Genomic DNA, 27,881 nt, shown 5'->3' on the forward strand with positions numbered 1-27,881 from the left:
TACAGCCAGGCAATGGTGGAGAGCAGCTCTTGCAGCTGCCTGCAAGTAAATCTATGTAGGAGGGGAGGGGGAAGCTCAGATTGAGGCCTCCACATTGAGGGAAGAATTGGGGCTGGGCCTGGGGGCGCTGCCCAGCCAAGGTGGCGCGTGGGACCCAGGGATGAGGCAGGGAGCACAACAGGAGCCACGGGTGGCCCCGGGGGGCTGTGGGAAATCTCCTCTCCCCCTCCTATTGAATGCTGCCAAAACCACCCAGCCCACAGCTTGAAAAAGGTTTTCAGCCTCTGTTTTAGAACATGATTTAGAAAAAAAAGCATTTCAGCAGAGGACATAACTAGACTCTCAGAAGCTCAAGTGCAACCAGACAGCCTTTCAGACCATTTATCAAAGTTCTCACAATTCCCATTTCAAGCCAGGCGACACAGCAAATATAAGCAGAAAAAAAGGTTAATCTGCATCCAGACATTTAATTAAATAAAACGATAAAATAAATCAATGCAGAACTGCTGGTGCTTAAGTGCTTAGCAGAAAGCTTCTCTATCAATTAGGAATTTACTTTTTGCTCTTTTGGAACACAGAAAAAGCATCTTAGTAGTTTAAAGCGTTTTGCCCCAATTGCCATTCGAAACCGGGGAATCGGGGAATACAAAGAAATAGTCGAGAATCATTGTGTACCTGGTGGGTATGCCTGCCCACACACCAGGTGAAGCTGTTTTGAACTTTAAGGGGACCGTTAGAAAAGGCAGGATTTGGGTATAGGAAACAAATATAGGGATTTGGGTATAGGAAACAAATACTGAAACCCAAAAGTCAGTTTTTGTTTCAAATCTGAGCATTGGCTCTCTGATCTCTGATAAGTGAATTGAGATGATCAGATCTCTAAACCATATTGTGAGCCAGAGCTGAGCCTCGAATGAAGCTAGAACGGTTTCATTATTCATGAGGAGCTCAAAGTCCTGTTCTGAGTTTCATTTTTTTTGCATGTCACCTCCCAGAAACGGAGGCAGCAAACAAGCAGTACTGCTTCTGCTTAGATCCAGAGCAGAATTCAGTTCAGAGGTTCACAGCTGACTCTGAAGTGCAGTGGCCAGGTTTTTTGTACCATTCTTGTTAGAGCTTCTCCTTTGGGTGCATCCATCCTGTTTTCTTTGAATTCTTGAAAGAAGAAAAACACTGGTGAGAAGGCTTGCAGCAGTCCTGCGTGCCGAAGGCCAAAGTCTGTTCTGTCACCGATGGGTCATGTACTGCAGTCGGTCAGTATAGTGCAGCAAGTATAGAAGCTGGCAGATGCTGTCTGCTCACCCTGGCTGATTTTATCAAGCAGAGGGGTCTGGTCAATGGAGCTGGCTGAAAATGTATTTTTTTTTAATGAAAACCCTTTTCCTTGCTAAGAAAAAAAAAATGATTTCATTGAGAAAAAGAATTGGCAGGAAAAACAACATTTTTATTATTTTTAAACAGGTGATGGCTAAATAAAATGGAAAAGGGAATTTTGCTTTAAATTGCATTTTACACTGAATTTTACTTACCGCGCCCCTCCCTCCCAACCTTTTCCAGTTGTTGGAGCTTAGATTTTCTTTGCTTACCCCTTCCATGGGCAAAGAGTAGAAGTAGAAAGTACAAAATTGAAGGGACTTGGAAGAAAACACTTTCTCTTTGTTCTTGAACATTTTCATGAAGCTTTCTCCCACTTCTAAAGTTCTCAAGTGGACCATCTCCAATAGTTAGTACATGACAAGTCTGATGGGCATGGCTTTGCCAGAGCTAGGGTGCAGGACTAACATTACAAAATAAATTACAAGGACAAAATAAACTAGTGCCAACAAAGTCCTTTCAATTTAATAACACTTCTTTTTATATAAATACTGTATATGGCTTTAAGTGATGAATAGATTCAGCCCAGAGATGCACTGCCCACGTCTGCATGTGCCCCCATGGCTCAGTTTATTACTGCACTGTCATTTAGTCTTCCTTCCTTCCTTCCTACTAAATAACAGTGATGCACAGTTATGTTTAGCAGCTGCGCCGCCATAGTAATGCACGACACAGCAGTGGCATCGTGGTTTGTGCCCACCGATGCTGCGTCACCATAGCGATGCGCTACTTTGCCGTAGCATCTCATGTAGACGTGCCCACTGGCTTTTATCATATGGCTGGGCTACAGGGCTGAGGTGGAAGAAATCAGAAGTGATACTGGGGTGGCAGCAGAAGGCACTTGCAGTCCAAACTCAGCGGGAGAAACCGGAGCTAGTCAGGGTAGGTTGAAAAAGTCCATGCAGTTGTTATGGGGAGGGATATACCCAGGCCATCAAGGGATGCAATTGTGTGCAGCATCCTCTAGCAGCTTCTGCCAGGGGGACTCCCCACGGCTGAAGCTTAAAGCTGCCCCATTCTGGCAGGACCCCAAGAGCATAGCTGCACAGACACAGTTCCCCAGTTCACCCCTGCTGGCACAGGGTGAATGCCAGCCCTGGGATCCTGCACTTTCCAAATATAGCGGAAAGGTAACTAAATAGGAAGGATTCTACCATTAACCTTTAGCATTTTACTCTTCTGCATTCACAAGATTAAGCACAGAAGGATGGCTTTCTACAGACACAGTTGAGCTATTTGAAAAATGGTTAACAGCCAGATTCCTTGGGGAAAAAGGGTACCTGGCCCAATAGGATCGTGGCTGTGTTACTTTAAATCCAGGCAATACGCAGTATGGCTGGAGCTGTTCAGATGGTGAAGCTGAGGCTGTTCCCCATGTAGCTGAAGTCTCAGGGTCCCATTTGGTAGATTCATGCTACTTTCTGAATTCTCCTAAGGAAAGGAAAATCTCCTTAGGGGTGCAGGCCACACTCCTCACCTAGGCCAAACCCATACTTGCAGGAATCGTGTATCCTGTCGCCCTTCTCCGTTTGTGAACTAAAGAACAGAGGCAGATTCCATTCTTCTCCCACGTCCAGGCACTCACTGTTCCTGACTTGAAGAGAGGCCTCTTTCAGCTGCACGGGTACTCCTAATTATAGACTCATAAACACCAGAGCCAACATTTTCAAACTCGTGTTCCTAAAGTTAGGCCCCTGAATCCATATTTGGACACCTAGGGAGCTGAGTGGGTGCTTCTGAGATGCTGAGCTTACAAGTGAATGGGAACTATGGGTGCTTGGCACCTTGGAAGAACGAGGCTACTCACGTAGGTGCCTAAGTACAGATGGTGGCTCAGAGCCTCAGCTGATAAAAATCTAAGGGGGCATACCGGTTTATGCCATCTGAGGATCCAGCTACCACCAAGACTGAAAACACTGGCTTAGCATTTTTAGCCTCTACCCCTCTATCCCTGAGTGCAACTGAAATAAAAAGCAGGCATACTTTCCATTAGGTAACTCTTTCTCATTTTTTTTAATGTGATGATGTTTTTAATCATGATCATAGCACGTGTGTTAAAATACCTTTCCTTATTTAGTTGCTAATTAACATTTCATAGTGGAAAGCTTTAATAGTTATAATTTATAAATAAGTTGCGGTGGTTGTTGTTGTTGTTGTTGTTGCTAAATTTCCCCTAATTAACTTGTGTTGAATATATGGTCGTACTGTACTGGGTATAATGCTCTCTTATGATAACATTTGCAGAGTTGAGGTCATCAAGTTGCCTTAGGAATGCAATTGCTTTCCTGGGCATTAATCATACACATTGTTTAGGTTCACTGCTTGAGGAGCAGTTAATGCTTCAGTGAAAACTTAAACCTGCTTCTGCATCCATGTAATTTATTTTTTGTTTCTATGCCCAGGCAGGCTATTCAGGATATTTACAACCAGAAATATCTAAGCTCATCTATTTCTGCTCTGTGCTGTCCCCACTGACAGTCCTCTATCCATGACATTATAATTAGAAGAGAACTTGAACTAGAACACCAGATCCAAACTCCAGCCATTAGGAGTTTCCGATTTTAGTCTGACTCCTGACCCACGGGTTGCAATGGGGGTCTCTTGTTCGAATCATTTTCATTGCAACACTTTTTTTCCCCCATGCGGTATTATTATGCTTTTATCAAAAGGGAAATAAGATGAGGAGTCAACAAACATTTCCTCTTCCAAACTGTCACGTAGCCTTTGACCTCCCATAGCTGAACACTCTCCAGGTCGCCGCGGGTGGGTCCCAGCACATAGGACTCATGTATTTTTAAGCTTAGTGTGAATAGGTTGCAGCACTGTCTCACTGTATGACTTCTGTTATGTTTTTGGACATAATCTCTCTGTTACCTCTCCAAGGCAATGGGACCCTGCGGCCAAGGACCAATGCAAACCTTCAATATATTACCAGTGCTTTAAGCACACCACTTTGCATGGCAACGTAATGCCCACAAGCCATAAGCTGGGACCCTCTGCCACAGAACATTGCTAAGTTGAGATCATAATCGATCCAAAATTATCAGTGGTATGTGACACGCAAGAATTCAGGGTCCAAAGTACACATCTGCAATAGATTTTGCCGTTAAGTTCTTTTCTGTCTTTCAAGCGTGTTTCACTTCTGGTATAGGTTAGTTTATTGTCTACACACACACATATATAAATTTTGTTTTTGGTTGCAACTTGAACATTACTCTTTTTAATATTATTTTTAATAATAGTTTGAATGCAGCAATTATTGCTACAGTTAAATATATTGCAGCCCTGGAAATTACCGTATTCACCCACATGCTAGGGGACACTGCTGCTATGGGGAAGGTCTGGGGCTAGAGTGGGGATGGACACAAACCAAGGGGAAGCAGAGGTGGGGAGGTGAAGGGGTGGGGATGGAGGGGCATAAGCTGCAGGGAGCGGGGGAGGGAGGGCCAGAAGCCCGAGTCTCCTGGGGGAGAGGTGGCGGGGGGGTGCAGCCACCAGCTGTGGCTCTGGCCCCAACCCAGTGTTGGGGCCAGGATCAGGGTCACAGCAGCTACCTGCCTCCTCCTTGCCCCCCAGCCCCTGGTACCCGACTCCAAGATGAGGGGTTTTCCCCATGTAAAAAAGGGGAAAAGAAACCTCATCTTGGAATCGAGTAAATACGATAAGGTCTCTGTAATGTGACCTCAGAGGACTGCATTTGGGGTCGTTAGTCACCACACTTGTTTGGTGCCTGACTTCTCTGAAAATTGCAGCCAGGGTGGCAATTTCAGAGTGGACATCTGTCCACTGAGAACAAGACTTGAGTATACCAAAATTAACAGAGGCCATTAAAAAATCATCAAATCATAACATTCAGTAGGTATTCATATGAGCTGGATCTGAACCAGAGACATAGAGATAAAAAACTCTACATTTTCCTCTAAATTTTCTCCTTCTGTTTAATGCGCTTTCATTCTTTGTAAGAGGTGTACTCAACTGGCTGCATAGGACACATCTGTCAGCAGCAGTAAAACGATAGTATTCTTAATACGAGATCAGACTCATCAACTTTGAAGTCTGCGGTCAAATAAATATTGGTATTCACAACCAACAGTATGGCATAGAGTTTGAAATTTAAAAGACAACACGCTAGTTAATGAGAGTATTTGACTTGTCGGTGATCAAAGCCCAAAGCCATAGATGGAGGTATAGAGAGCATTTATTACTTGGTGATTGACACAGCACTGTTCTTTCTTTTCTTTCTTTCTGTTTTTTCCCCCTTAATATCTTAGATCGTGTTTCATACTTAACTTAGCCTTAAAAGGATGGCTGTTATTCTGAAATACTGTCTGTAAAAAACCAATCGGCGAGATGATTTCAGCTGGGCCTTCTGACCTAGCTTCTTGGTAACGAGGGGCACGTGTAGATGAAATGGAGGCCCTAAATTGAAGCAGTGGGTTTTTAAAAACACCGCTTCAATTTAGGGCCAATTATACCCCTGTGTCGTGCACACACCTGACTTACCTGCCTCTCTTGGAGGGGAGGGCGAGCGGCCAGTGGGCGAAGCGGTCCCTGGGCTGCGGTTTGGGGCGGTGCTGGTGCTTTCCTCCATGGCAGTGGTGGCCCCCTCCCAGGTGGTACCTGCCCACAGGCACCCAGCTCAGGCAATCCCAGGGGGCACTGCAGCTGCGGAGGGTAGCACCAGCCCCCACGCAGCTCAGGCAGGCAGGCGGGCTCCGGGGGGGGTGGGAAAAATCAGGCTCACTGCTTTTTTTCTTGGGCAGAGCCTGCCTTCCCAGGCTGCCTGCAGGGCTTCCTGCAGAGCCCCATAGCTGCACAGAGCCCAGTGCTTCACTCCATGGCTGGTAGGACAGCCTCAGAGGAGTTTTAGTTTGCTGCGCCTCAAATCATTTAAGGCTCATTACACTGCTGAATTTGCTACAGCGGCTGGAATTAATGTGCAATACGCCACCAAGGCGTGCAAACACCAACACCATCAAAGTGGTGCAAGAGCATTTAGCCCGCTTTAAAGTGTCATGCACACATACCCAAGCATGCATACCTCGAAATGGCTTAACGGTGGAATGAAGATATGATTCTGCTCTTATGTAAATTGGTGGTGTTAATTGGGAGTGGCTCCACTGAAATGAATGCTGTTACACCATTGTAAATGTGCTGCAAGCAAGAGGAGAATCAGGTTCTGATACTGTAACCTGCCAGGTATGAGAGCCCCTGTTTTAGGATGCATTGGTGAAAATGAAAAAAAAGATACACATCCAGCCATGTTCCCTGGTAATACAAAGATTTACTTTTCAGGTGATAGCCAAGTTCTCAAATAGTGTCAGTGCAGGCATTCATGTAAGCCTACACCATCAGCACATGGTGTCAGCTAAGGAGGAGAAGTTCTGTTGGAATTCACGCGTCCATAAAACTGCCCTCACCAGCACGGCCTGTTTTATTTTATCTTGTCTCTGATTACTGTAACGTTTACACAAAACCAAGGAGGAAACATTTGCAGATGTATGATCATTATGACTCTGCTGGCAAAACGGAGCGTGCTAAAATAAATCTATAGCGCTTACACAGTCAACCTCTTCATTTTATGGCTGGGGTATAAGCTAAGGTGATTCTCTTCTGCAGAAGTCTGTGTTCTGCCCCATTCATCGTCTGTACCAAATGACAGTGTTGAAAACTTACACAAGCTTAGTTTGGATTAAAGACAATGACTCCAGTGATTCCATTACATTACATTACATTAGTTTCAAGTTAGCTTTACCTATAATTGGTAAGTAGTGCATTTCTTCCACATAAACTTCTGCAATTGAGTTGTTTCTTTCTTTTTTTTTCTTGGGGGGAGTGTTAAGCCAAACTAAATACATTACAAATTTCATGCTAGCACCGTTTAAACTGGTCCTTTGGTACCATAGCTTAGCTCTACATAGTATTTTATATTTTATAGCCCTTTAACATTTTTGTGGCCTGCCAGATGTGCTCCTGATGCCTTCTGATCCTGGATAGTTTGACATTGATTTTCCAAGCGCACGCCAGAGTTGAAATCAGGTCTGTAACTCATCCTAGTGATCTGTTCATAACAAAAAGTGCCTTCTGGCAGTTGCACCACAGCTGAATACTGTTAAACTGAATCCATCATTTCATTTGTTTCTGATTGCTCTATAATGTTTACATATCTTACATATTAGTATAATCTTGTGTAGAGTACAAGCTGAGGTTAAACCCTCCCGGATAGAGCTCCCTTTCTTCTTTCCTTCCTGCTAGAAAATGTAGAACTTCTTTCTTCTTTCACTGGAAGAGGAGAAACCCAGGGAACCCAAATCCTTGGGATATTTGAACAGGTTTCCCAGACATTTTTGCTATGCAGAGTGGAAAGCTGGTGCCTATTAGGAAGACATGGAGCAGGAAGCATCGTCCTCCATGAAAGAAATCTGCCACCCACTGCAATAGCATGTGGTTGTAAGTGCTCTCCAAAGACAACAGAGAATGGCTATAAGTAAACATTGCAGACAAAAGGCAACATTTTCTCTGTGATTGCATTTAATTCACATAAATAGGTATAGATAACGGCTGTGTTTTTTCACGTTAGAACTCAAAATTTAAGGCCCCAAATTTTTGGCCCTATTCAAGGTCCACATTAAACTTCCCCTCTAGTCCCAAATACCTATGGCAATAAATACTGGGCAGTGGGCTGGGAGTCAGGTACACCAAGATTTTATTCTGGCCCAGACACTGAATTGCTCCATTGTTTTGAGCTGCCACTTAACCCAGATGTGCCTCAGTTTCCCCATTTACCGAGTGGAGGAAATAGCAATAACCTGCCTTTCAGGTGAGGTGGAGCAGGTGCAAGGGGTGGGTGTTTATAATGAATTGATCAATTAATATTTGGAATTTCATAGATTTCATGGGCATTAGGGCTGGAAGGGACCTCGGAAGATCATTGAGTCCAGCCCCCTTCCCCAGGGGCAGAAAGTCAGCCGGGGTCATAGGATCCCAGCAAGATAAGCATCCAAAATTTTCTTGAAAAATAAGTCCTGAGAATGAAAAACAGTGGAATGTAAAATGTATACTGAGTATTGATTTAGGTTGGATGTCAGAGAAAATCAGGGTCTCCTTGTATGTAGCCATTCAACATTTAAAATCAAAATGGTAACATCTCTTATTCACTTGAGAAATAAACATCACTCATCCATAAATCAAAACAGCTTTTTTTTTTTTAATGCATCGTGAAGATTACAGATTTTTCTTAAGCTTCATAAAACAATGAATTGTGCTAGCATCGATCTGGCCATGCCAGCACATAAGTATTTGAAAGCAACGTAGAGTTTAATATGAAAAGGATATGGTGCCAATCTGAAAAAAAAAACATTTTCTAATTAAACCCCAAATCTATGAATGTGCTTGTTGGATGGAGCCACCGCAAACTGTGCACCATTTCCCCTGACCTACACGGGTGTAGACTCATTTACCCTAGGGGGACTGTATGGTGTCAAAGTCCAGACAGAGTTTAGACTTGTGATTATGGAAGTACAAATGCCAGATGCAAGGTGACTTAGGGAACTTATGAACCATCCAACACTAATTCAGGGAGGGAAAATTGGCATGTGTTATATGTACATCTGTAAAGTAAAGATTCACTTTACTGCTCCTGTGTTTTGGTGAGTGACGACTCTTCATAGCTCTTCCTGCACGTGAATCACAATCTTCAGTTTTGCTAGTTGGTCGTCTAGTCTGCTAAACCTGAGCTAAATTTTTGAGAGATGGCTGTCAGAGAGCAATTTGAAAACTATGAATGGTGCAAGTAGCCCTCGGCATCATAGCAACGTCTCTCATCCCACTTCAGAGTTACTGGGGAGAACTTCCCGCAGAAGACGAAATGGCAAGTCAGCGTCCCGTTGGCTGTGTCCGGTTACCCAGAGATATGTGACTGTCTCATTTGCACCATACATGCATTGAAAGTTTGCTGGAATGCGTACAAATGGTATTTTGGTAGTAAGATGATAGGAAAGCCTCAGTGTAAATGGATACGAGGCAGCACGGAAATATCCTGTCCCGGCAGATTCCTGTGGGTATCCTCCAAAATGCCGATCCAGGCTGCAGACACTCAGAACCCATTGCTCTCCAGAAGTACTCGCTTCAGGGCTGGTTAAGTCATTACTCAGCCTACACCTTCTAAAGTTATCAGACATATAGGGCAGTTTGGGGAATAGCAAGCTAATAACTTAGGAGCAATCAAAGTACAATGTAGGAAAAAACAACATCTGGATCTTCCTGTACATTTGTAAAAATCTTGCAGCCAGTCCAACCACTTGCTTCTGCCTTAATAAATAGGTGGGCAATGCATAGCTTGCTGGCTTTAGCTTCAGGAACAGTAGAGCTGTACTTGCTAGAAGCACAGATTCAAACCTCAGCAGAGTCAGTTCAACCCTTTCTCCTTCCAGATGGGTAAATTTAGTACAAAATATTTGTCCTGTGAAGAACACTTCGGGAGGAGACTTCAAAAATACAGACCTCCTCTGCCCTGACTCCTCCTTCTTATCTTTACAGTTCTTCCACTGGCTGGGGTTATAGCAAAAGACTCTGAGTCAAGACCCCTGGACTCTGTTCCCATGGCTGCCATTGCTGTATGAGCAAAGTATCTAAATAGGGATTTGGGGACCAAAGGCTACAGTCCCATTCTCTTTGACATCGGTGATGCAGACTTGGGTCTTCCAAGCTGTTTTTTAAGTGCCTAAATATGGAGTGAGGCTTTAGGAAAACACATTGCTCATGTCATAAAATATGTAACATTTTTGTTGTAAAATATGTAATGGACTGCCCATCTCACTACAACATTGTAAAGCGCTGTTTGTTAATCCGTGTAAAGCACTGGAACGTCTCGCATCAAAAGGGCCTAAAAGGACACATACGAAACAGTCGATAGCATTAAAAAAGATGCACTTTGTCATCTTGACTTGCTGATTTCAGTGCAGGACATGCCATCCAATCTTGAACTTTTAAAAAAGAAATAGAGCTGATGTCCATTGTGTCAACAGCTCACTCAGTGACATGCAGAAAAATCTTTAAGAAAGATTTTTAGTATTTCTAGCTTTAAGACTTTTAAGTATTTCTAGTATTAAGATTGACCATTTGAGGACAAATGAGGAAGATTCTCTCATAGTTGTCAGCTGTATTCTCAAGAGAAATCAGGACTTGGGATTGCTCAGCACTGTGTAGGGAAGCCAGTTTCTGCTTATTTGATTGGTTATTTTTTTAATTTAATTTTGTGTTCCTGACAAGAGTTATCTGTAATTTAATGATGGTTTGATTGTACAGAAACCTTTCTGCTGGTCTATTTACTAAACATGTGATGAACACACGCCAATAAGCCCGATATTAGTAGGCACCCCTAAAATGTTTAGCAAATCTTCTGTTAAAAATCTGACTCCGCTGTCACTGAAGTCAAGGGGAGCTTTGCATTACATTTGTTGGGAACAGGATTGGGGCTTGTATTCAAACAGTATGGGGCAGACCTTGGATGACTTTGGTAGGGCCAAGGTTTCCACCCATGAAGGGCAAGCTCCAGTTGAGAGAAAGTAGATTTGTATTGATTGGGCCAGGAGAAGTTTTCTTTTGACCTCTATCTTGTTAGTCTGGTGGAGCTCTTGCGCTAGATGTTCCTAAGTCCAAAAAAATCCCAAACCCTCAACCCTGCCACTTAAGTACCCTGGCACAGCCAGAGGAGGTGGCTGTGATGTTCCCCTTTATTTATCATCTTAGGGGTTGGAGCATTCACAGGATGTCAGAGACCTGAACTGAACTATGCCGAATCTAAATGCAGGGTAGGACAGCTTCAACAGGAAGAAAAGTGAGTTCCCTCACCCTTCTAGCTTGGTAGTTGGAATTCCAATTTCAAGCAAAAAGAGGTCATGAATCCAGGTCTTCCATGCGTTCCCATAACAGCTTAACTGCTGAGTTAGTGGATAAAAGTAGGGTACCCTGTGTGTTGAAAAAGAAGAGCAGTCTCTGTTCAGTTCTTGAGAAAAGGGCCTTGGAGACCTACGTCCAGGAGAATCTTTTAGTGAAGGAAGATATCTCCAGCAACACTTAAGGAAGATACCAAAGTCCCCCAGAGAGACAGGACTTAAGCCACAGCCCTGTCCTCAGTGTTTCCTACTGGCTAACTTTGGCAACTCTTCACTGAACCTGTTGACTTCTGTGAATGCCATTTGGAGGCACCTAGCTCTCCCTGCTCATCACGAGAGCAGAAAGACCTACCTGAGGATCTCAGACGTTGTCTCTGGACCTTCAAGTTTAATCTTAAGTCTCTGCTTTGAAAAAATGATCAGCTACGGCATAAACAACTCCGGAGTATCAGCTAAGCACAATTTAATATGTGATCTGCAGGAGATTATCTTCCCATCAAAAAGTGAATTGAATGTGCTGGAGAACTAAGGCGTTGTCCTATTTATTCCCACCTAAAATGTATCTAGTAAGGGCCAAGTTCTGAAATCTGTTGCTCGTCCTCCTTGTGTGAACATTTCCAATGCTCTAATGCCAGTGTTGGTCCCTGGAAAGCCCAGGCAAACAGGGCAGTTTGATTGACTATGTTGATTCTTGCTTTTGCAGATAAGTGAAACCCCCATTTATGTGCCTGGTGTTTGGGGGCCCTATTACTCGGCCATGGTACCTGGATTCTGGCTGAACGAAGGAGGCCAAAGTGCTACGGGAAAACTGGTAAGTCTGGAAAGAGTTTCTTCTAAAATAGAAGCCTGGTTCCTCAGTTCTAGTCAATCAGCATATCTGTGCGGAGCTATGCCAGCGTATACCAGCTGCGGGGCTGGCCCAGAATATCTTTATGAGAGCACGATGGTGAATGTGCTGCTAAAAGCACTAAACAATTAGCTGCTCAGAAGTCTATTAATTTTCAGAAGGATAAAAACTCTTGTGTTTGGACTTGCTCGGGGGGGTGAGAAAGAGTGGACTAAAAGAGCATTCCCTCTTGAAGCCCTCTTCAATACAAGTGCCAAACATACATTTTCCCTCTGCAGTCTAGGAGAGAACGAGGGAATAAAGTTAAACCTGAAAGTGAATTCTAATCACATTTGCTACAATAGAGAGATCTGTCTTCAAAAGTATGAGTAGAGGAACAGATGCTCAGATCTGCATTCAGTTTGCTAATAGATTGAAGCAGTATTTCTCAACCCACGGGTCACAACCCAAAAGTGGGTCGCAAGAAAACATGAAAGGGTCACGAACAGATTTTTAAAATGTATTCTCCTTTAAAGGAGAAAAATGTGGGAAACCGTGGCTTTTCCTTTTTAGACTGTCCCAGATCCAGCCTGCAAAGGGCTGCTTGGGTGCCCCCCTCCCTCACACACATTCCCCCTGCCACACACTCTGGGGGGGCTGAGGGTGGGGGGCAGTGGGTCGGGACTGGCCACCGATGTTAACAAATGGGTCCTGGTACAAAGAAGTTTGAGACCCACTAGATTCAAGGTTTGAAGCAGTGAAGGTCTGACTTTCTTTATCTGTAAGGAGGCATTTGGTACTCCAGGAAGATCTTTGGAATTTGTTTCTATTTTTGTTAGGGCCCGTAGCAAAAGTTAGCATAAAACTTTAGGTATGTTAGGGGAAGTGTATCTTTATTAAGACATTCTTAGAATATTCTGTTTCATGTGGATTTTTCAGCTGATGCACACAAAACAAGTAGAGAGAAAGAAATTGAAATTAAATATGTCAAACCTCCTGTTGTGGCTGGTTGATTGTCTCTACTATAGTGAAAGTTGGAAAGAAGCAGTCATAATAAAATAGGCTTTTGCCTACTCTTAGCTGTTTGAAAAAGTCCTATTTTAGGATTAAATTTTCACTGATTGGTCTGTGCCTGAAGGTGACTTTTTTTTCCAATAAAGTTTGAACATAGCCAATGGTATCCAGTGAGAGCAAAATAAAGATAGTTTCCCTTTTAAAAAGTTCCCATCACTTTTCTAGAAATTCTGCTAAGTTTGAAATGTCAAAATAGGCCTGGATAGAGTTCTTCTGAGGAGCTGCTTGTTCTAAAAAAAACCGAGTTTTCCTTCTGGAAGGCCTAAGCATTTAAACTGCATTTTCAAAATGTGTAGGAAAAGGTCTATTGCATAATTGAGATGAGACATAATTACAGACAGCAGCCAAAAAACATCCACTAGGAAGTAGAGGTAAGTTTATGCATGCAGCCTTAATTTGGGCATTTCTGAAGTCTGAGTGTTTAACTTTACAACCGTAATGTTGTAGGACTATATATTTTTTAATAAAATAAATTCTCTGTCGCACATGCACACATATCCATATATAAAACATGTACCTATGTATGTTGACTTTTAAACTAAGTTTAAAACATTTTCTGGACAGCTTTATATAGTTCATGTATATGACTAATGCCTGGTGGCTTGTTCTAATATTACTATTTCAGTGTTATAAAATTCAGTGCAGCCCAGCGCTTTGTTCCTGATACATTTATCTTTGTGCAATTTGCTTTTCCTTATCTTCTGTGCAAACCTCAGAAGGAACTTAATGTATTTCGTCTGCTGTCCATCTGGAAATGTGTGCGCATATTGAAAATGATTGTCGTTATACTGTTAATAGCCAAGTTCCGGAACTAATGAGAACTATGAAAATTAAACACATCATCTGGCTTTCGGTCAGCAGGTATTTCCAGCACCCTGAACAGTCATAGTTTTACCTCTTTATCTTTACAGTTGCCTCTGATAGGTGCTGTCATGCGTTCATGAGGTTTAAATTGTTATCCTGGAAGCCCATTTGACCCTGCTCGGTGAATTGTTTTATGAATAGTAAGGGAGACATTTCCCTGTATGGTGCATTTTACATGTTCACTGTGTAAAGGGTACGTTTATATCAGACCTCACGTTGAGCTAGTTGAGTTTCAGAGTAAAGGATGGACACTGTATTATGAGAGAGATCTGTAGAGTTTCCATGCTAGCCACTACAAGCCAACTAGCCATCAGTTAACTTCATGTTAAGAAACTGAGATGGACCTATCCCGCAACAGAGTTTGATATCAGTAATTTAGTATAGGATTTTCTCATAGCATTCTCTCTGTTAGTCTCTCTCGGGCAGGGGTAGCCAACTTGCAGTACATGTGCTGCAAGTAGCACACGCAGCCTCTGCATGTCACTTGGCAGGGGACTGTCAGATAGGCCACAGAGCAGAAAGCAGAGGAACAGATCGGGCTGGGTAAGGAGATCAGAGTGGCGCTCAGGGTGGGGTAAAAAAAAGATTGGTCCCCAGTGCCCTAAGGGGTACGTTGTGTTAATTTATGGAGAGATGGAAAATACGCCTTTAGATTAGAGATGACTATTTTTTGGAATCCTCCTGTAAAACTCAAAACACTTTAATAGCAATCAACGAAGCACTTAACGTATATTAAAAATTGTTTCCAACCCTGCCTGGGAGTTGTTTGATTGTAGGCTTTGGTATATGTTGGTAGAACTTTATTAATACAAATTATAACATAATTTTGGTATTCGCATGGCTGCCCGATGAATTTAGTAAGAGGTACTAGCAAAGCTAATGCTGCGAAATAGTGCAGTGTTCTTGTGCTGCATGAATATTGTGCTGTCTGCTTGAGGAACACCTGAAGTCTGCAAGTAGTTAGACATTTGATATTCTAGCAGATCCAACATTAAACAGCCTTGACAATAGATATTATCTTTATAATATAGAATGAAGGAAAAATGCAAGCTAGATGTTTGCACCAGTAACACTCAAGGTGAGTTAGATTTCCAAATGTCACCATTTCTGCAATGGCATGAGATGGATTAATAAGCCTACTTTGGCTTTTCGAGACACAAGGGGTGATGTATTTTGCTTGCAGTTATACCTGGGAAGCAATAAACATATTATTTTACTCATCTTAGGTATAACATCTTTTTAAACTAAATCCTGGCTCTGTTGAAATCAGTGGGAGTTTTGCCATTGGCTTCAATAAGACCAAGCCCTTTTTCAGTAACTTGGAAGCTCTTTTGCCATTTTAGAACTGTAATTCCCCAAAATGCTGTACCAGGAGCGAACCTTTAAATTGAATTTCTTTCAATCAAGTTGGTTTTCTTCTTTTTCAGATCGAGCATGTTGTCCAGGGCCACGTTGCCTTCCCAGAATTGCAAGCGAAAGCTGCGGCCAGGTCACCACTTTTACTTCTTTACTACAGCATCTGCTTTATAATGATTTTTGATAGTAGACTGAATTCACATACCTGTAGTGCTCTCATCTCAGGACATGAGAATCAGCCAAACTGTCTGCGAACTCGGTTACCTGAATGTGAACTGATTGGAAGCATTTGCAAAGGCTGTTCTAATTATAATAATTCATGGATCAAAACTTAACAAACCTAAAATATGCCTCCCTGAGGTTAGACTACTTACCCAAGTAGTGGGGCTTGCCTTTTGCTTTGCACATCAAAGCCATTTTTGTATCCACCTGATTAGGTCACTTGGTAGCACTGAATACTTTCTATCTGGCACACCTGGGTGCCTTGGGCTAATGGGGCCTCATCATTGTGATGTTGTCAAGGACTAGGGATGAGACTAAGCAGACTGTTGCTAATAGCACAGTGGAAACTACGTGAAAGAAAAGCTCCTGTAGGAAGAGATACTTCAGGATGGTGGGAAGGGGAGTGAAAACCAAAATAAAGGGTTGTGTAAAGAGGTGTGCCTGAGCTGCAGCATTTGGATCTATATCCACACTTTCTACAGTTCTGTTTTGGATCTGGGCTTTGAGGTCAGCCACTTCAGAGCGTGAAGGCTGGCTGCCTGTGACCTGCCTTTCAAATCTAGAGCCTGAGCTTTCTACTCGGGCTCATCTTTAGTTAAAAACTCTCCAAGACTAGAGCCATAAGAACAAATTTGCCTATCTGAGGGAAATATCTTCCTTCCTTCCTTCCTTTTCTGGAATGATGAAGCATAGCAAACCTGGTATTTTTGCTCCAGTCTCTCAGCCTGCCCTAACCGGTATACAAGTCCCGGGCCTGAAAGAAACACACACATGCACGTTCACACTGATTTTGACACAGAGCTTCTCCCGGTCCCCCCCTACTTCTGCCTTGGTTGCTCTAGAAAACCCGCTACGTCCCTGTGAAATCTAGGAAGGCAATATCCAGTGACTCTTTCTTAAACAACTCTTTCTGCCTCCCAGAAGTCCAGTTCTAGCAATTGCATGTTATGTTGAACGAAGGAGACTTCATGCTTTCTAGGGTCCCTTGTGATTTAAGGCTATGACTAAATTTCGTATGACAAAATAAGAGTCAAGCTCTGTATTTCTCCCCTATGCTGAAGCTTCAGATGTTGTCCCCCCTCGTGAGAAGTTACCGTGGTCAGTCATACCTGTAGCACAGTCACACCTGTACAAGCTGTGTTTGATGCTGGTGTTGCAGAGGCACAGTGCGACAACCATGAGTGCTGAGATGATGGAGGGAACTTGTTTTCTCCCTATATACTGAATACCATGGGATATAACAGACTCATGTAGCACAGGCTACCAGACTTAATTTATATTTGAGGCTCGTGAAGATCATAAAACTGTGCAGAAGCGTGTTGATACAAAGGGTTATAATATTTTATCCAGTTAATTTACCCAATTGTACTTCTATAATGCTTTCCAGACACTGCCTTTCTAATGAAATGTTTGCATAGCTATAAATTTAGTAAACAAGCCACTTATAAATTCAACCCTCACCCGCACCGAAATTAAAGTTAACATTAGTACCTAACTTGAATGGACAAGAGCCAGGGGCCTTGCTGTTCAGGCCAAAATCCCATCTTTAACTCATAACATCGTACCTAGCTATTACAGCACATATGGCACAAACTTTCTCTTGCTGTTCTGAGACCTTATCAGATGAGACTATATCAACTGAAAGAGCTAAGTAGAAGGTGGTTATTTAGCAGGAAGTTTTGGCTCCAGCTTTGAATTTCCCGTGTTTTTCTCAGATTAATTCCGACCCTTTATATCAACGTTTGGTCTTGTCTGGGTTTTTTGGACCGTTGATGGGGAGGAGATGATGAGTTATTTGCCTGCAGATCTCTCTAAAATAAACGGTAAGGTGTTTTTGGCCTGATTCCCTGCCTTGCAAAGTCACTTACGTTTGTCAGCGCGTGCAGAGCGGTTATAAAATTGCAAACAGAATCAGTGTTCTGCACTCACCCTTGCAGTGTTATTTTATGCCAACTTCATACCAACAGCAACTGTGCAAGGTATAGGGTTGTGACAAGTCAGCGGTTTTGTCAGTTAATAATCTACAGGTATTTTTGGCATGAGAAAACATGTAGTGTGTGGTCAGGAGAGGAGGGGACTTTTTGATCTAAGCATCAAGGCTGCAGTATCTAGGACTATGTGTACGTGCCGCGGGGTCTACTTTGGTTTAATTCTCCCTAAATTGAAGCAGTGGGTTTTTAACACCGTTTCAGTTTAAGGCAAAGTAAACCTTCGTGGCATGTATGCAAGGGCTTAGGCCTGATCCTGACCTGCCTCTCCGGCAGCGGGGAAGGGAGGGTGAGCTGCCGGTGGGCCGAGTGGTCCCTGACCTGGTGGGGGGAGGAGCGGTGCTTCCCTCCGCGGCAGCAGCAGCGCCCCCCAGGTGGCACCCGCCTGCAGGCATCCAGCCCAGGCGGCCCCAGGGACCGCTGCAGCCATGCAGGGAGCACCAGGCTCCCGTGCAGCTCAGGCAGTCAGGCAAGCTCTGGGAATTAAAAAAAATAAGATCAGGCTCGCTGCTTTTTTTTTTCTCCCCCCTTTGGTGGAGCCTGCCTTCCCAGGCTGCTGCCAGGCTGCCTGCACAGCCCCGAGCTGCACGGGGCCCAGTGCTTCCCTCTGTGGCTGTAAGGTAGCAAACTAAAACGCCTCGACATGTTTTATTTTGCTGTGTCCCAAAGTCATTTAACACACATTATGCTGCTGATATGTGTAAACAGCTGCACCATTAAAGCAGTGAAAAAGGGCATTAAGCCACTTGAAAGGCCAATTTTGTGGTGTACAAATGACCTAGGTTCCTTGAACTGACAGGCACTAAACCTGATAGGGTTCAATTAACTCTTTGCTCTTGAAGGGGAGTATACTGAATTCATATTTTTGGGTCTAGAGTTCACTCCTTTTGGCAATTTTTATATTGCTTTCAGGGTTTTGTCCTCAGGTGTTCAGACAGAATTTGCAGTAGTGAAATGGTGTCTGTAAAGTACTTTGGGATCATTCAGGTCATCTGTAATAATGGCAGTTCCTTCAGTATGTGGATTTTGGGGCCAGATTTTCAGAGGTAATTAGGAATCTGAAGATGTAGGTAGGCACCTGGTAGCATTTTCAAATGCACCTATGGAGGTGAAGTACATAAGTCCCCTTGGCTTCTGAGATATGGCCGATAGTACAGATATTACCTTCTGGTGAATGTCTGCTGCTTGTTCATGCTGTCGCTTACAGACTTTTTAAACAGCCAAAGGAAAGCTCGGTGGTGGTGACAAAAAGCATTTGCTTCAAACATTCAGGAGTACAAAGCACAGCCCTACTGTTGCTAAAGGACTGAAGGAGAAAAGGGATCCGGTACAAGAATATCAGCAGCCCAGCACATGGCACTGACAAGTGTTTGAAGAAGCTCTGAAGCTCTGTCGTTCATACAGACTCAAACCTTATGGCCCAGATCTAGAGGAAGGGGAAGGAGTAAAGGGTAATTCTGGGCTGGAAAGACGCATTTAAATTTCTGCTGCATGGGCTTTGAGCTCTGAAATAGCTGCACCCACTGGAAATCCCTGCTATTAGGTACAGGTAACGAGAGGACCAGAAGGAAATCTGGGAGGTCGCATAGGCCCCATGTTGAATGATGTTGCTCTCGTCCTCTTTTTTCCTCCTCTCTCTTCCATAAAACCAGGATTTACACTGAACATGCAGGGATTGATCATTAGCAGGTATTGCTTATAATATAATCTTTAGGGAGGCAGAAAATAGAGCCGCTATTCGGGGGTGGGGGAAAGGATTGTTGTAACTCACAAAATTATCATAATTCAGTTCCAGGAAGGCACGTAAAGCACATTTAAAAGTATGTGAATAATGATGTGAATTAGTTATTTTAATGTCTTCCAAGTGCACTTCATTTTGAATGATATTCTCTGATAGCATACACATGGTAAGGTATAATTGAAAAAACATGCGGCTGAATGGTTGAATGCAAATATAAATATACAGCTGCTAGGAGGTCAGAAGTCAAAGTGGTAAAGCATATGCCAAATTCCCTTAGGGATCTCATTAGTGTGTGATTGAATATATATGCAGGGGCTAAATGAATATCACTGTTTGGACCTACAATAAATGAGACAATGACTAATCAATTGTAATTAGGGTTAGATGCTGTTATTGACCTGGATGCCTGAAATTAAGTGCCCTGCTCGGACATTCCTGAGCAGTGAAGGAAAAAGGAAAATTATGAATCTGTTGCTTGCATTTTTTCTTTGTTAGAAAAGTATTATAACCCTAACTGAAACATTTTTAACTGGAATGTCACCCGGGCCCGTGCAAGCCAGAACAATGAACAGTTCATCATTAATCCTGCAACTACTGCTGGCCCAGGAAAAAGGCTCTTGGACAATATGGAGCTGGGTGTAGTATCAGAACCCAAATAAAATAAAATGCAATTTGGAGTCTGCTCAGCTCCTCCCCAGCATAGCAGCATCTACTTTACCCTATTCCACCCTTGCTGGTCTGTTTTAATCAGACTACACTCTCCAACTTTTATGTATCGCGAATGAAAAAAATCGACACAAACAACAAGAGCATTGATAATATTTGGGGAAAATAAGGCATTTGTTTTCGTTGTTCTCGAGGAATCATATTTCTTCTTTTCCTCCTTCTCTTTCACAATATTCACACCTTTTCTCTGTGACGGGCATGTCTGCCAGCATAACTAATGCCAAACAGCTGCAGCTCCAGGAGTGACCCGCAGGCGGCAATGCCCAGGCAGCGGGGCAGCTACTTGTGAAGGTCGTTTAGTCCCTACTGTCTCCCCCCATCCCCACTGCAGTCAGGAACTTGGATCTCCTGCTCTGCGATGGTGCAATATAACTCGCCCCTTATTCTACATGCCTGGCAAGCGAATGTTTCTTTCTCTCATTTGTTTTAAGTTTGGCTTGTGGGCCTCTTTGATGGTTTTCTTGCATTTGATATTAGAGGTACAAATGTTTTATGTTCAATGAATAACCTCCCCCCCTTCCCTTTTTTCCAACTTGTTTTTCTTCCAGTGCTCAAAGTATATATACATACTTGAACAGTCACCTGGATCTGATTAAGAAATCTTTGCCTGTGGGTTTCCTCACTGTTGATTTACATGTTTGGCCAGATTTCCATGGTAACCGATCTCCCTTAGCAGATCTGACACTAAAGGGCATGGTAAGAAACAGCCTGACTTTGCAAAAGGTCAATACAGGGTAATGTTTAAAAAAAAAAAAAGTTTAGAAGGAGCTTTCTTTTTTATTTTAAACATACTCCTGCTTAGTTATTCGAAATATCTCAGCAGACCTGATTTTCTTGCTAGTATTTGTTGTTGTGATTGAATTTAGCAAATGTTTTTACAGCTTGCCATCAATCCGGATAGTTCTGATATCACTAGGGCTGCATGTGCTTGCTAAAAGGATGAGGAGGTACTTCTTCCAGTATTTTGCATGATACTTCTTCCCCTGCAATCACTCGTTATCTTTGAATACCCACCTGTCTGGACAATCTTGGCTTTCTCATGTAAAATGGATGAGCCTCTAAAACCAGTAGCAGAGATTTAGAGTGATGTATTGCAAGGAAAATTTTTTCAAATTAAATTGATGTATTCTGAATGTGGGTGTTGCATTATTTCAGTTGCTTACTAGTTGGTTTAAAGAGAAGCTGGAAAGCTCTGGTGTAATGCTTAGAGAAGGGTGCACGTGTTCAGACCTAACTAATTGACTAAATAAATGAGGTGCTTCCTTATACCCCCTCATCCTTCATTCATTTTTCAAAGCTGAATTCAGTCTTATCTTGGCTAGAGATATTTAGATGTTTTCTGGAACAGGAATAGCTGAAATATGGTATGAAGGACAGTTTTCACAGCGTTTCAGTCTAGAAGCAGAAGCAGCAACACTAGAAAACTTGTGAGAGAATATTTGAAGGTCTTTTTTTAACCAGTTTTCAACATAATGTTGTTGCTGGGGGTGTGTGAAATGGGCCCTATTCGATTTGGATTGGGATTCGGCCTGAATTGGGGACAGTGATTCGATTTGTTGATTTGGATCACCGTCCCCAATTCGATTCGGCCGAATCTGAAAATTTGATGCTGATTCAGAGAATCACTGATTTGGACATAGACACAGCTTCAAATGTTTTTTTCTACGTACCCCGAGATACCAGGTGCAGCTCATGAACGCTGCGATGCTGGGGCGGATGGAGCATCCCACAGGAACGTGGGGGGCGAGGCCCTGCATGCTCGGGAGTGAACCCAGAAGTGGTCCTCTTCCAGGTCTGCTGGGGAGCATGCTGGGGGGCCCCCCCAAACCCTCCCCTGGCTTGATGACCAGTCACAGGGGGACCCCGGGTGTCCCCCCCCGCCAGACCCAGGAGGCACCAGTCACCGAGCTGAGAGGGCATGGCGGGGGCCAGCACACTGTCCAGTGGACCCTGAAGTGGACCAGAAGTGCTTCTGGTCCACTTCTGGGTCTGCTGCCAAGCACGCTGGGGAGCACCCCACGCTCCTGTGGGATGCTCCATCCACCCCACCATCACAATATTCACGAGCCATGCCTGCTACCTAGAGGCATATAGAAAAAACATTTAAAGCTGTGTCTATGTCTGAATTGCAGAATCTTTCCAAATCTCTCCAAATCAATTTGGAGAGATTAAGGGGTCCTCTGATTCGATTTGGATTCACAGATTCAGTCACCAAATCAGGCCGAATCTCTGCTGAATCGAATCAGGGACCGAAGTTGCACACAGCCCCCTAGTTGTGGAGTCATAAAACTCTGAGAAGCTTCCAAACCTTTGGACACTTCTAACTCGGGGGTGTCAAACTCATCTGGCCCACAGGGCCAAATCAGTTGTGTGGAGCTAGTCCACAGGCCGTATCAGGCCGTCAAAAACTTTACCCCCACCCTATGCCAGGTCCAGCACGCACGGCACACACTCCATGTGGTGCCTACCCTGAGCAGTTCAGGATCCATACTGCATGCATTCTGGACCAGCTGGGTGGGGAGGAATGGTGGGGCACTGTGTGCAGCACGGATCCTAGACCAGCTGGAATGGGCATCATGATTATCATGGATCCCAGGTGGTGCACATCGTGTGCCCTGTGCACAGAGCCGGTCTAGCACATACCATGTGATTCAGCTCAGCCAAATCTGGTCCATGGGCTGTATTTTTGACACCCCTGTGTCTAACTGAACGTGCTGGAGGCAAAGGCTGCCTATACATGTGCTAGTTCGTGTTCCAGCTAGAACGCTCCAGTGTCGCCTTACCATCACACGTATTAAGCACCTGCATGTTTTAAAATGGCCACAGGGGCACTTTAGCTAAATCTTGTTGCATGAGGTTTAGCTAAAGCATCCTGCGGCTATTTGTAAGCGTGCATGCGCTTAATACATGTGACAGTGAGGTGTTTTAATTAGAGCAGGTCTCCAGGAATCACTCTAATTAAAGCATTCCCCCTACCCCTGAGTATATGTATAGGGAGCCAAAATAATTAGATGACATGCCAGGGTAGTACTGTATAGGACCATGACAAATGAAGCAGATAGAAGGGGGTGCAATCTGAATCATATGTCTCTAAGGTCTAGGATTTTTTGAGTCTCAGTGATGTATAGCTACAGTTTCTGTGTCAGGTGGTTTGTGTTATAACATCCTTTAAAATGATCATTGGTTTTTGAAGTAAGGCAAAAACCTGAGAAAGCATTGCAGGCCGTACCCCAGGTGGAGTGGGTGACTTTTAGCACCCTAAGTGTCCTGGCAACCTAAACTGAAAATACTGGACAGGGCGGCATTCTAGACAACTACAACTTTGATGACTCTGGATATCAGGAAAGTGGTAAATTGAAATGCAGGGACCGTTATCACTGAAATGGGAGGGTTCATAGAGAAAAGAACTGGTGATGCATGTACATTCTTGTACAACAAAATCAGTCTGATAATTAGGGATGAAACCCAGCTGCAAAGTTTGGATCAGTGTTTGAACTTACCCCAAATTCAGGAATGTCTGGAACTGAGGGGTTGAATCAAACTCTTATCTAACAGTTATAATGCATTCCTGAAAACCTAATTCTGGTTACAACAGTGAGAGAATCAGATCTACAGTATAAATGTAATGCTATTTACATACTCGTGTATTCTTTACTAAGAGCATCAAAACCTTTTTTCTTTAACTTTTGAGCTTAAATGGATAGTACTTGATGACACTAGTCGTCAAGTATTATCTACTGAAGCACTAATTACCCCTTGACTCATCAGCTTAAAGAAGATACCATGATTCTGATACATGTTGTTAACAAACGGCTTATGTGATCAGTGACTCATCAAAAACTATGTACAAGTTAAGCTGCATCTTTATTTCCAATTAATGTCAGGTTGCCACTTAAGCTACGGGCAAAATGAACTTCCATCTTAATATGGTGCCAGGACTAGCTACGCCCAGTGAACTGCAGTTCATACTTGTACTCGTCTGGCTTTGCAGAGAGCCGTAGCTCAGAAGGACCTGACTGTGAACAGTAACTCTATCTGTAATTTGAGTAAAGTTATTAAGGTTATCCTTTGCTCTCAGCTGTACCCCAGTGTAGAGCTCTTGGGATCCCTTGGACAACACTTTTGCAAATTTGGCTCAGAATTGAAGTTGGGTGGAGATTTTTCCCTAGAAACATTTTAGATGAAAAATAGCATGCAGCTGAGGCAGAAACTTCGAAGGGAAACATCCCTTCTCAGTGCATTTTTGTTGGTCTTTGTTTTTCAATAAACAAACTCCCCCCCCAAAAAACAAATTACATCCTTTGGCTAAAGAGAATAGGAACATTTCAAGAAAAGCTTAGTTGACCAATGTATATGGAAAGAGAGAGAGAGAGCACGCCCAAGTAAAGCCATACTCCTTTCCGAAAAAAATATATACTACAGTGGGTGTTTATTCCCCTGATATGATGACTTAATGAAAACGACTCCGTATGTTTTCTGCCACAGTGAGGGGCAAATTTGGATCTCACTTATGTTGATATAAATCCAGAGGAACTCCATTACTTAACTGGAGGCAGTTTGGAAATAAGCCTGACAAAATGAGATCAGAATCTGGTTTCTAATTATGAATTGTCTTTCACTGAAAAGAGGAACAGGGGGAGGAACAGGACCTTTTTTTTCTCCGTTTACTGTGCCAGTTCAGAATATTGCACTAAATGTATTCCCAAGCCATATGTAAAGCTTATAAGAAAAAAAAAATCAGGGAACGCATAACATGCTAATCCTCGTCCCTGCAAACTGTGTTTTGTCCATTGTTTCTTTGCAAAGGCAAGATCTGTTTCCGTGGCTCTTCCCCAGATCGGGAGCGACAAGTTTAATGTAACACTCTGCATGCCACCCTCAAAGGCAGGATTAGAAATAGCATCGATACAACAAGAAACATGCCTTGTGTGCTGAAAATGCTGAGAACTTCCATTTCTGCTGGATTTGTACACTTTTTTTTTTCCTTGTTTTTTCCGCACAGGTTGTTGGGCTCACGCTGTCTCAGGGCCTTGATGATCTCGCCCTTATCTACTTGGCCACAATTCAAGCCATTGCTGTAAGTCATTTTATAGAGCCTAAGTTGTGTAAAAGCATGAAGGACTTCAGCAAGCTGCACCCTGTTCTGTGGGGGATTGATGGTGCCCCCCTGTTAAATAGATGAATTTACTAAGTTGACATCTTAAAGGAGCCAGGTGGAGCGTAGAGTGCCCATTCCCTTGGCAAAGGGGCGGGGGTCGGGCCTAAGGATCTGTTTAGGTCCCTTCCAACCCTAAGCACTGTGAAACTATAGAAACATGTAGGAGTGAACCAGGTTTTAAAATCCCTGAAGTCCTAATTTACTCAAAGGATGAGGGATTTTGGATAGCTAATAAATGAGAGTTGTGCATTAAGAAGCTTTTGGTCTTTGTTGTCCTTGGGAGGCAAAACGTGTAAATATATACACCCAAGGGGGCATTAACTGCCATGAGGAGGACAGAGGCACAACCTTACCCCAAACCAGAAGTCCAGTTCTGCCTGAACGTGCATAGTGGGATGCCTGGCGGTATGACCGAGCCTAGGGGGTTGCCATGTGTGAGATTTCCTCGCCCAGCCTATAAAGGAATCATTCACTTCTGTGGAGTCCTGCGGTAGCCTGTCCAAAGCCTGGGATGGATGCAGGGACCATTTGCCCCAAGTACTCGTGGAGGGTGACATTCGTTGGGGAGCACTGTTAGTGAGGGTAATGCATGGACGAACGCTATCAAAATGATGAAAGAAGCTGGATAGCCGTATGCAGGAAACAGCTCACGAGAGGGATGTGTTATCACTCTTCCTAAATCTGTGGGTTTCCCCTCTAGCTGTTGGGACTTCTGCCTGTTTGGAGGGGCAGATGGTGTAAAACATTTGGGGTTTCTCAAATCAGTATTTTCTGTTTCGGTGGAAAATGTCCAAAGAGTTCTGCTCACTGAACAGCTACAAAAGAATATTTGCTCAGCCGATGCAGCCAGGTTGAATTTTTAGCTATATAATGCCTACAATTGACTTTTCTCTCTCTCTGCCTGTGTTTTGAATTAATGCTTATTACCTTAATATCAACCCACCTCTTTTTCCTTAATTTTTTTGTTTTCTCATTTCCATACAATTCATTACACGAGCTGCCTAGAGTTGTCCCTATAGGTAGTCTGTTCACACAAGATGGGGCCTTGTACATTGCTGAAATTAATTATCTTTCCAGCTGTCACACAGTAATACAGCCATGTTTCTCTGCCATCCTGGGAGTTAACACTTGCTGCTGTTTTCTAATGGGACAGGGGTTTATGGATAACAATGACCAGTATGGTGTGCAGAATCCCAGCATTGCACCCCGCCATCTGGAATAGTAGCACAGGCAGCTGCTGTCATTTTATTATGAATTATGCATCTGACTTGTTAGCACTCCTTCTTCAGGAAATACTGATCAGTTAATATAAACCTGGAATTCGTTAGTGCCAACTGTTGACCTTTCTTTGAGGAACATAATGGTGTTATACCTGATGCTTTAATAAAATCCTCTCATTTAAATTTAAGAATGTCTAGGAAAGTAGACACAATGCCAGCTACTGATATAGCCAAAGGAAAGAAGCTGAAAACAAAAACTTTTCAATACCAAACAGGTGCTCAGTTATTATTTCATGCTAACGAGCTGGAAGCATTCTCTGCTGGACATCCTGGGAAAGCCACCTATTATCTCATTGCTTTGTTCTAAATACCACATTTTAGCATTAAATGCAGCAGCCACCGGCCTTTTTCTATAATGAATTTTATTGATGCATAACCTCAAGATAAAAGACCATCTCCTCCGTTTCTCTTCCTGGTAAGTTAACACGCATCCATTTGCTTTTAAAACACCATTGAAACAACAGGCAATCATAATAAATCGACAGAGGACAATTTGTGTCTGCCCTTCCTGATACGATTTATTATATACAAACTTAGTTATTAAAAAGTTCCCCCCTACTATCACCTACTTTTTTTTTTATGTCTGTTGTGTAATGCAGCAAGAAAAGATTTCCTGTTCACTAGAGGCCCAAACCTGCACAACCCCTTGACTTTGACGGGAGATGCATCAGACTTTAAACCCAACTGCAAATCTTGTCAAAAAACCTAGGTCTACCCCTGGAATGTTAATCTCTAGTTTTCTTTTCAGTGTGAAACCCTTTTCTCTTTTTTTAAATCAAATTAGCATTTGAAGCCCTCAATTTGCATTTTGTCCAATCCAAGATTAAATTAGGTTTGTTTTTTTTCTTCCCGTAGTGAAATAAGAGCAGTTTTAATTTAAATTTCTCTGTGAATAAAATTTTCCAGGCAGGTAAACACACAATAATTTTCACAGCATGTTCTTTTTCAAAGTATTTGGGGGGGGGGTAGGGGCAGCGAGAGTGAGAGAGAGAAAGTGCATGTTGTGAAGGAAGTTGTTAATAAATTTGAATTTCAGCAGTAGCGAAAGAGAATATCCTTTAGCTACTCATGTGGAACAATTTGGTGCAACAATTAGACTACTGTGGGCATGATCATAGATATAATTGTGGTCATCAAAGCCAGTTTTTAGGAGAGGGTTTTTTGGAATAGTTTATTTTTCCATAATTAAATTCGTGGCTGTGTGATTTGGAAATTAGCCCTCTGTGTCAATAGGGAAGTGATGGATTTAGTCAGCTGGCCCTATGGCTGTTGCAGTTCCTCCTAACCACTTTGCCTGAAACCAAAATATATCTGAAGGCCTATCCAAAGTCATGGCAGCTATTCATAATAAACATCCCAAAACTGGTGAAATTCAA

General features: G+C 43.0%; 1 protein-coding gene across 7 annotated transcripts in view; it reads left to right on the forward strand.

Moving 5' to 3' along the window:
- FGGY (FGGY carbohydrate kinase domain containing) overlaps window positions 1-27,881 on the forward strand; it is a 421,503-nt gene that overhangs the window by 347,269 nt on the left and 46,353 nt on the right. For all 7 annotated transcript variants that reach the window (XR_002100291.1, XM_019531523.1, XM_019531522.1 and 4 more), the window contains 4 exons: window positions 11,974-12,081; window positions 15,462-15,523; window positions 20,616-20,763; window positions 25,070-25,144. Coding sequence is in view for 6 of the 7 variants with exons in the window: in XM_019531523.1 (XP_019387068.1) it covers window positions 11,974-12,081; window positions 15,462-15,523; window positions 20,616-20,763; window positions 25,070-25,144 (393 nt within the window). In the remaining variant the exon portion in view is untranslated. The remainder of the gene's footprint in view (window positions 1-11,973; window positions 12,082-15,461; window positions 15,524-20,615; window positions 20,764-25,069; window positions 25,145-27,881) is intronic.

This window comes from Crocodylus porosus, unplaced genomic scaffold (assembly GCF_001723895.1).
Source record: "Crocodylus porosus isolate Cpor-Errol unplaced genomic scaffold, CroPor_comp1, whole genome shotgun sequence".
Lineage (NCBI taxonomy): Eukaryota > Metazoa > Chordata > Crocodylia > Crocodylidae > Crocodylus > Crocodylus porosus.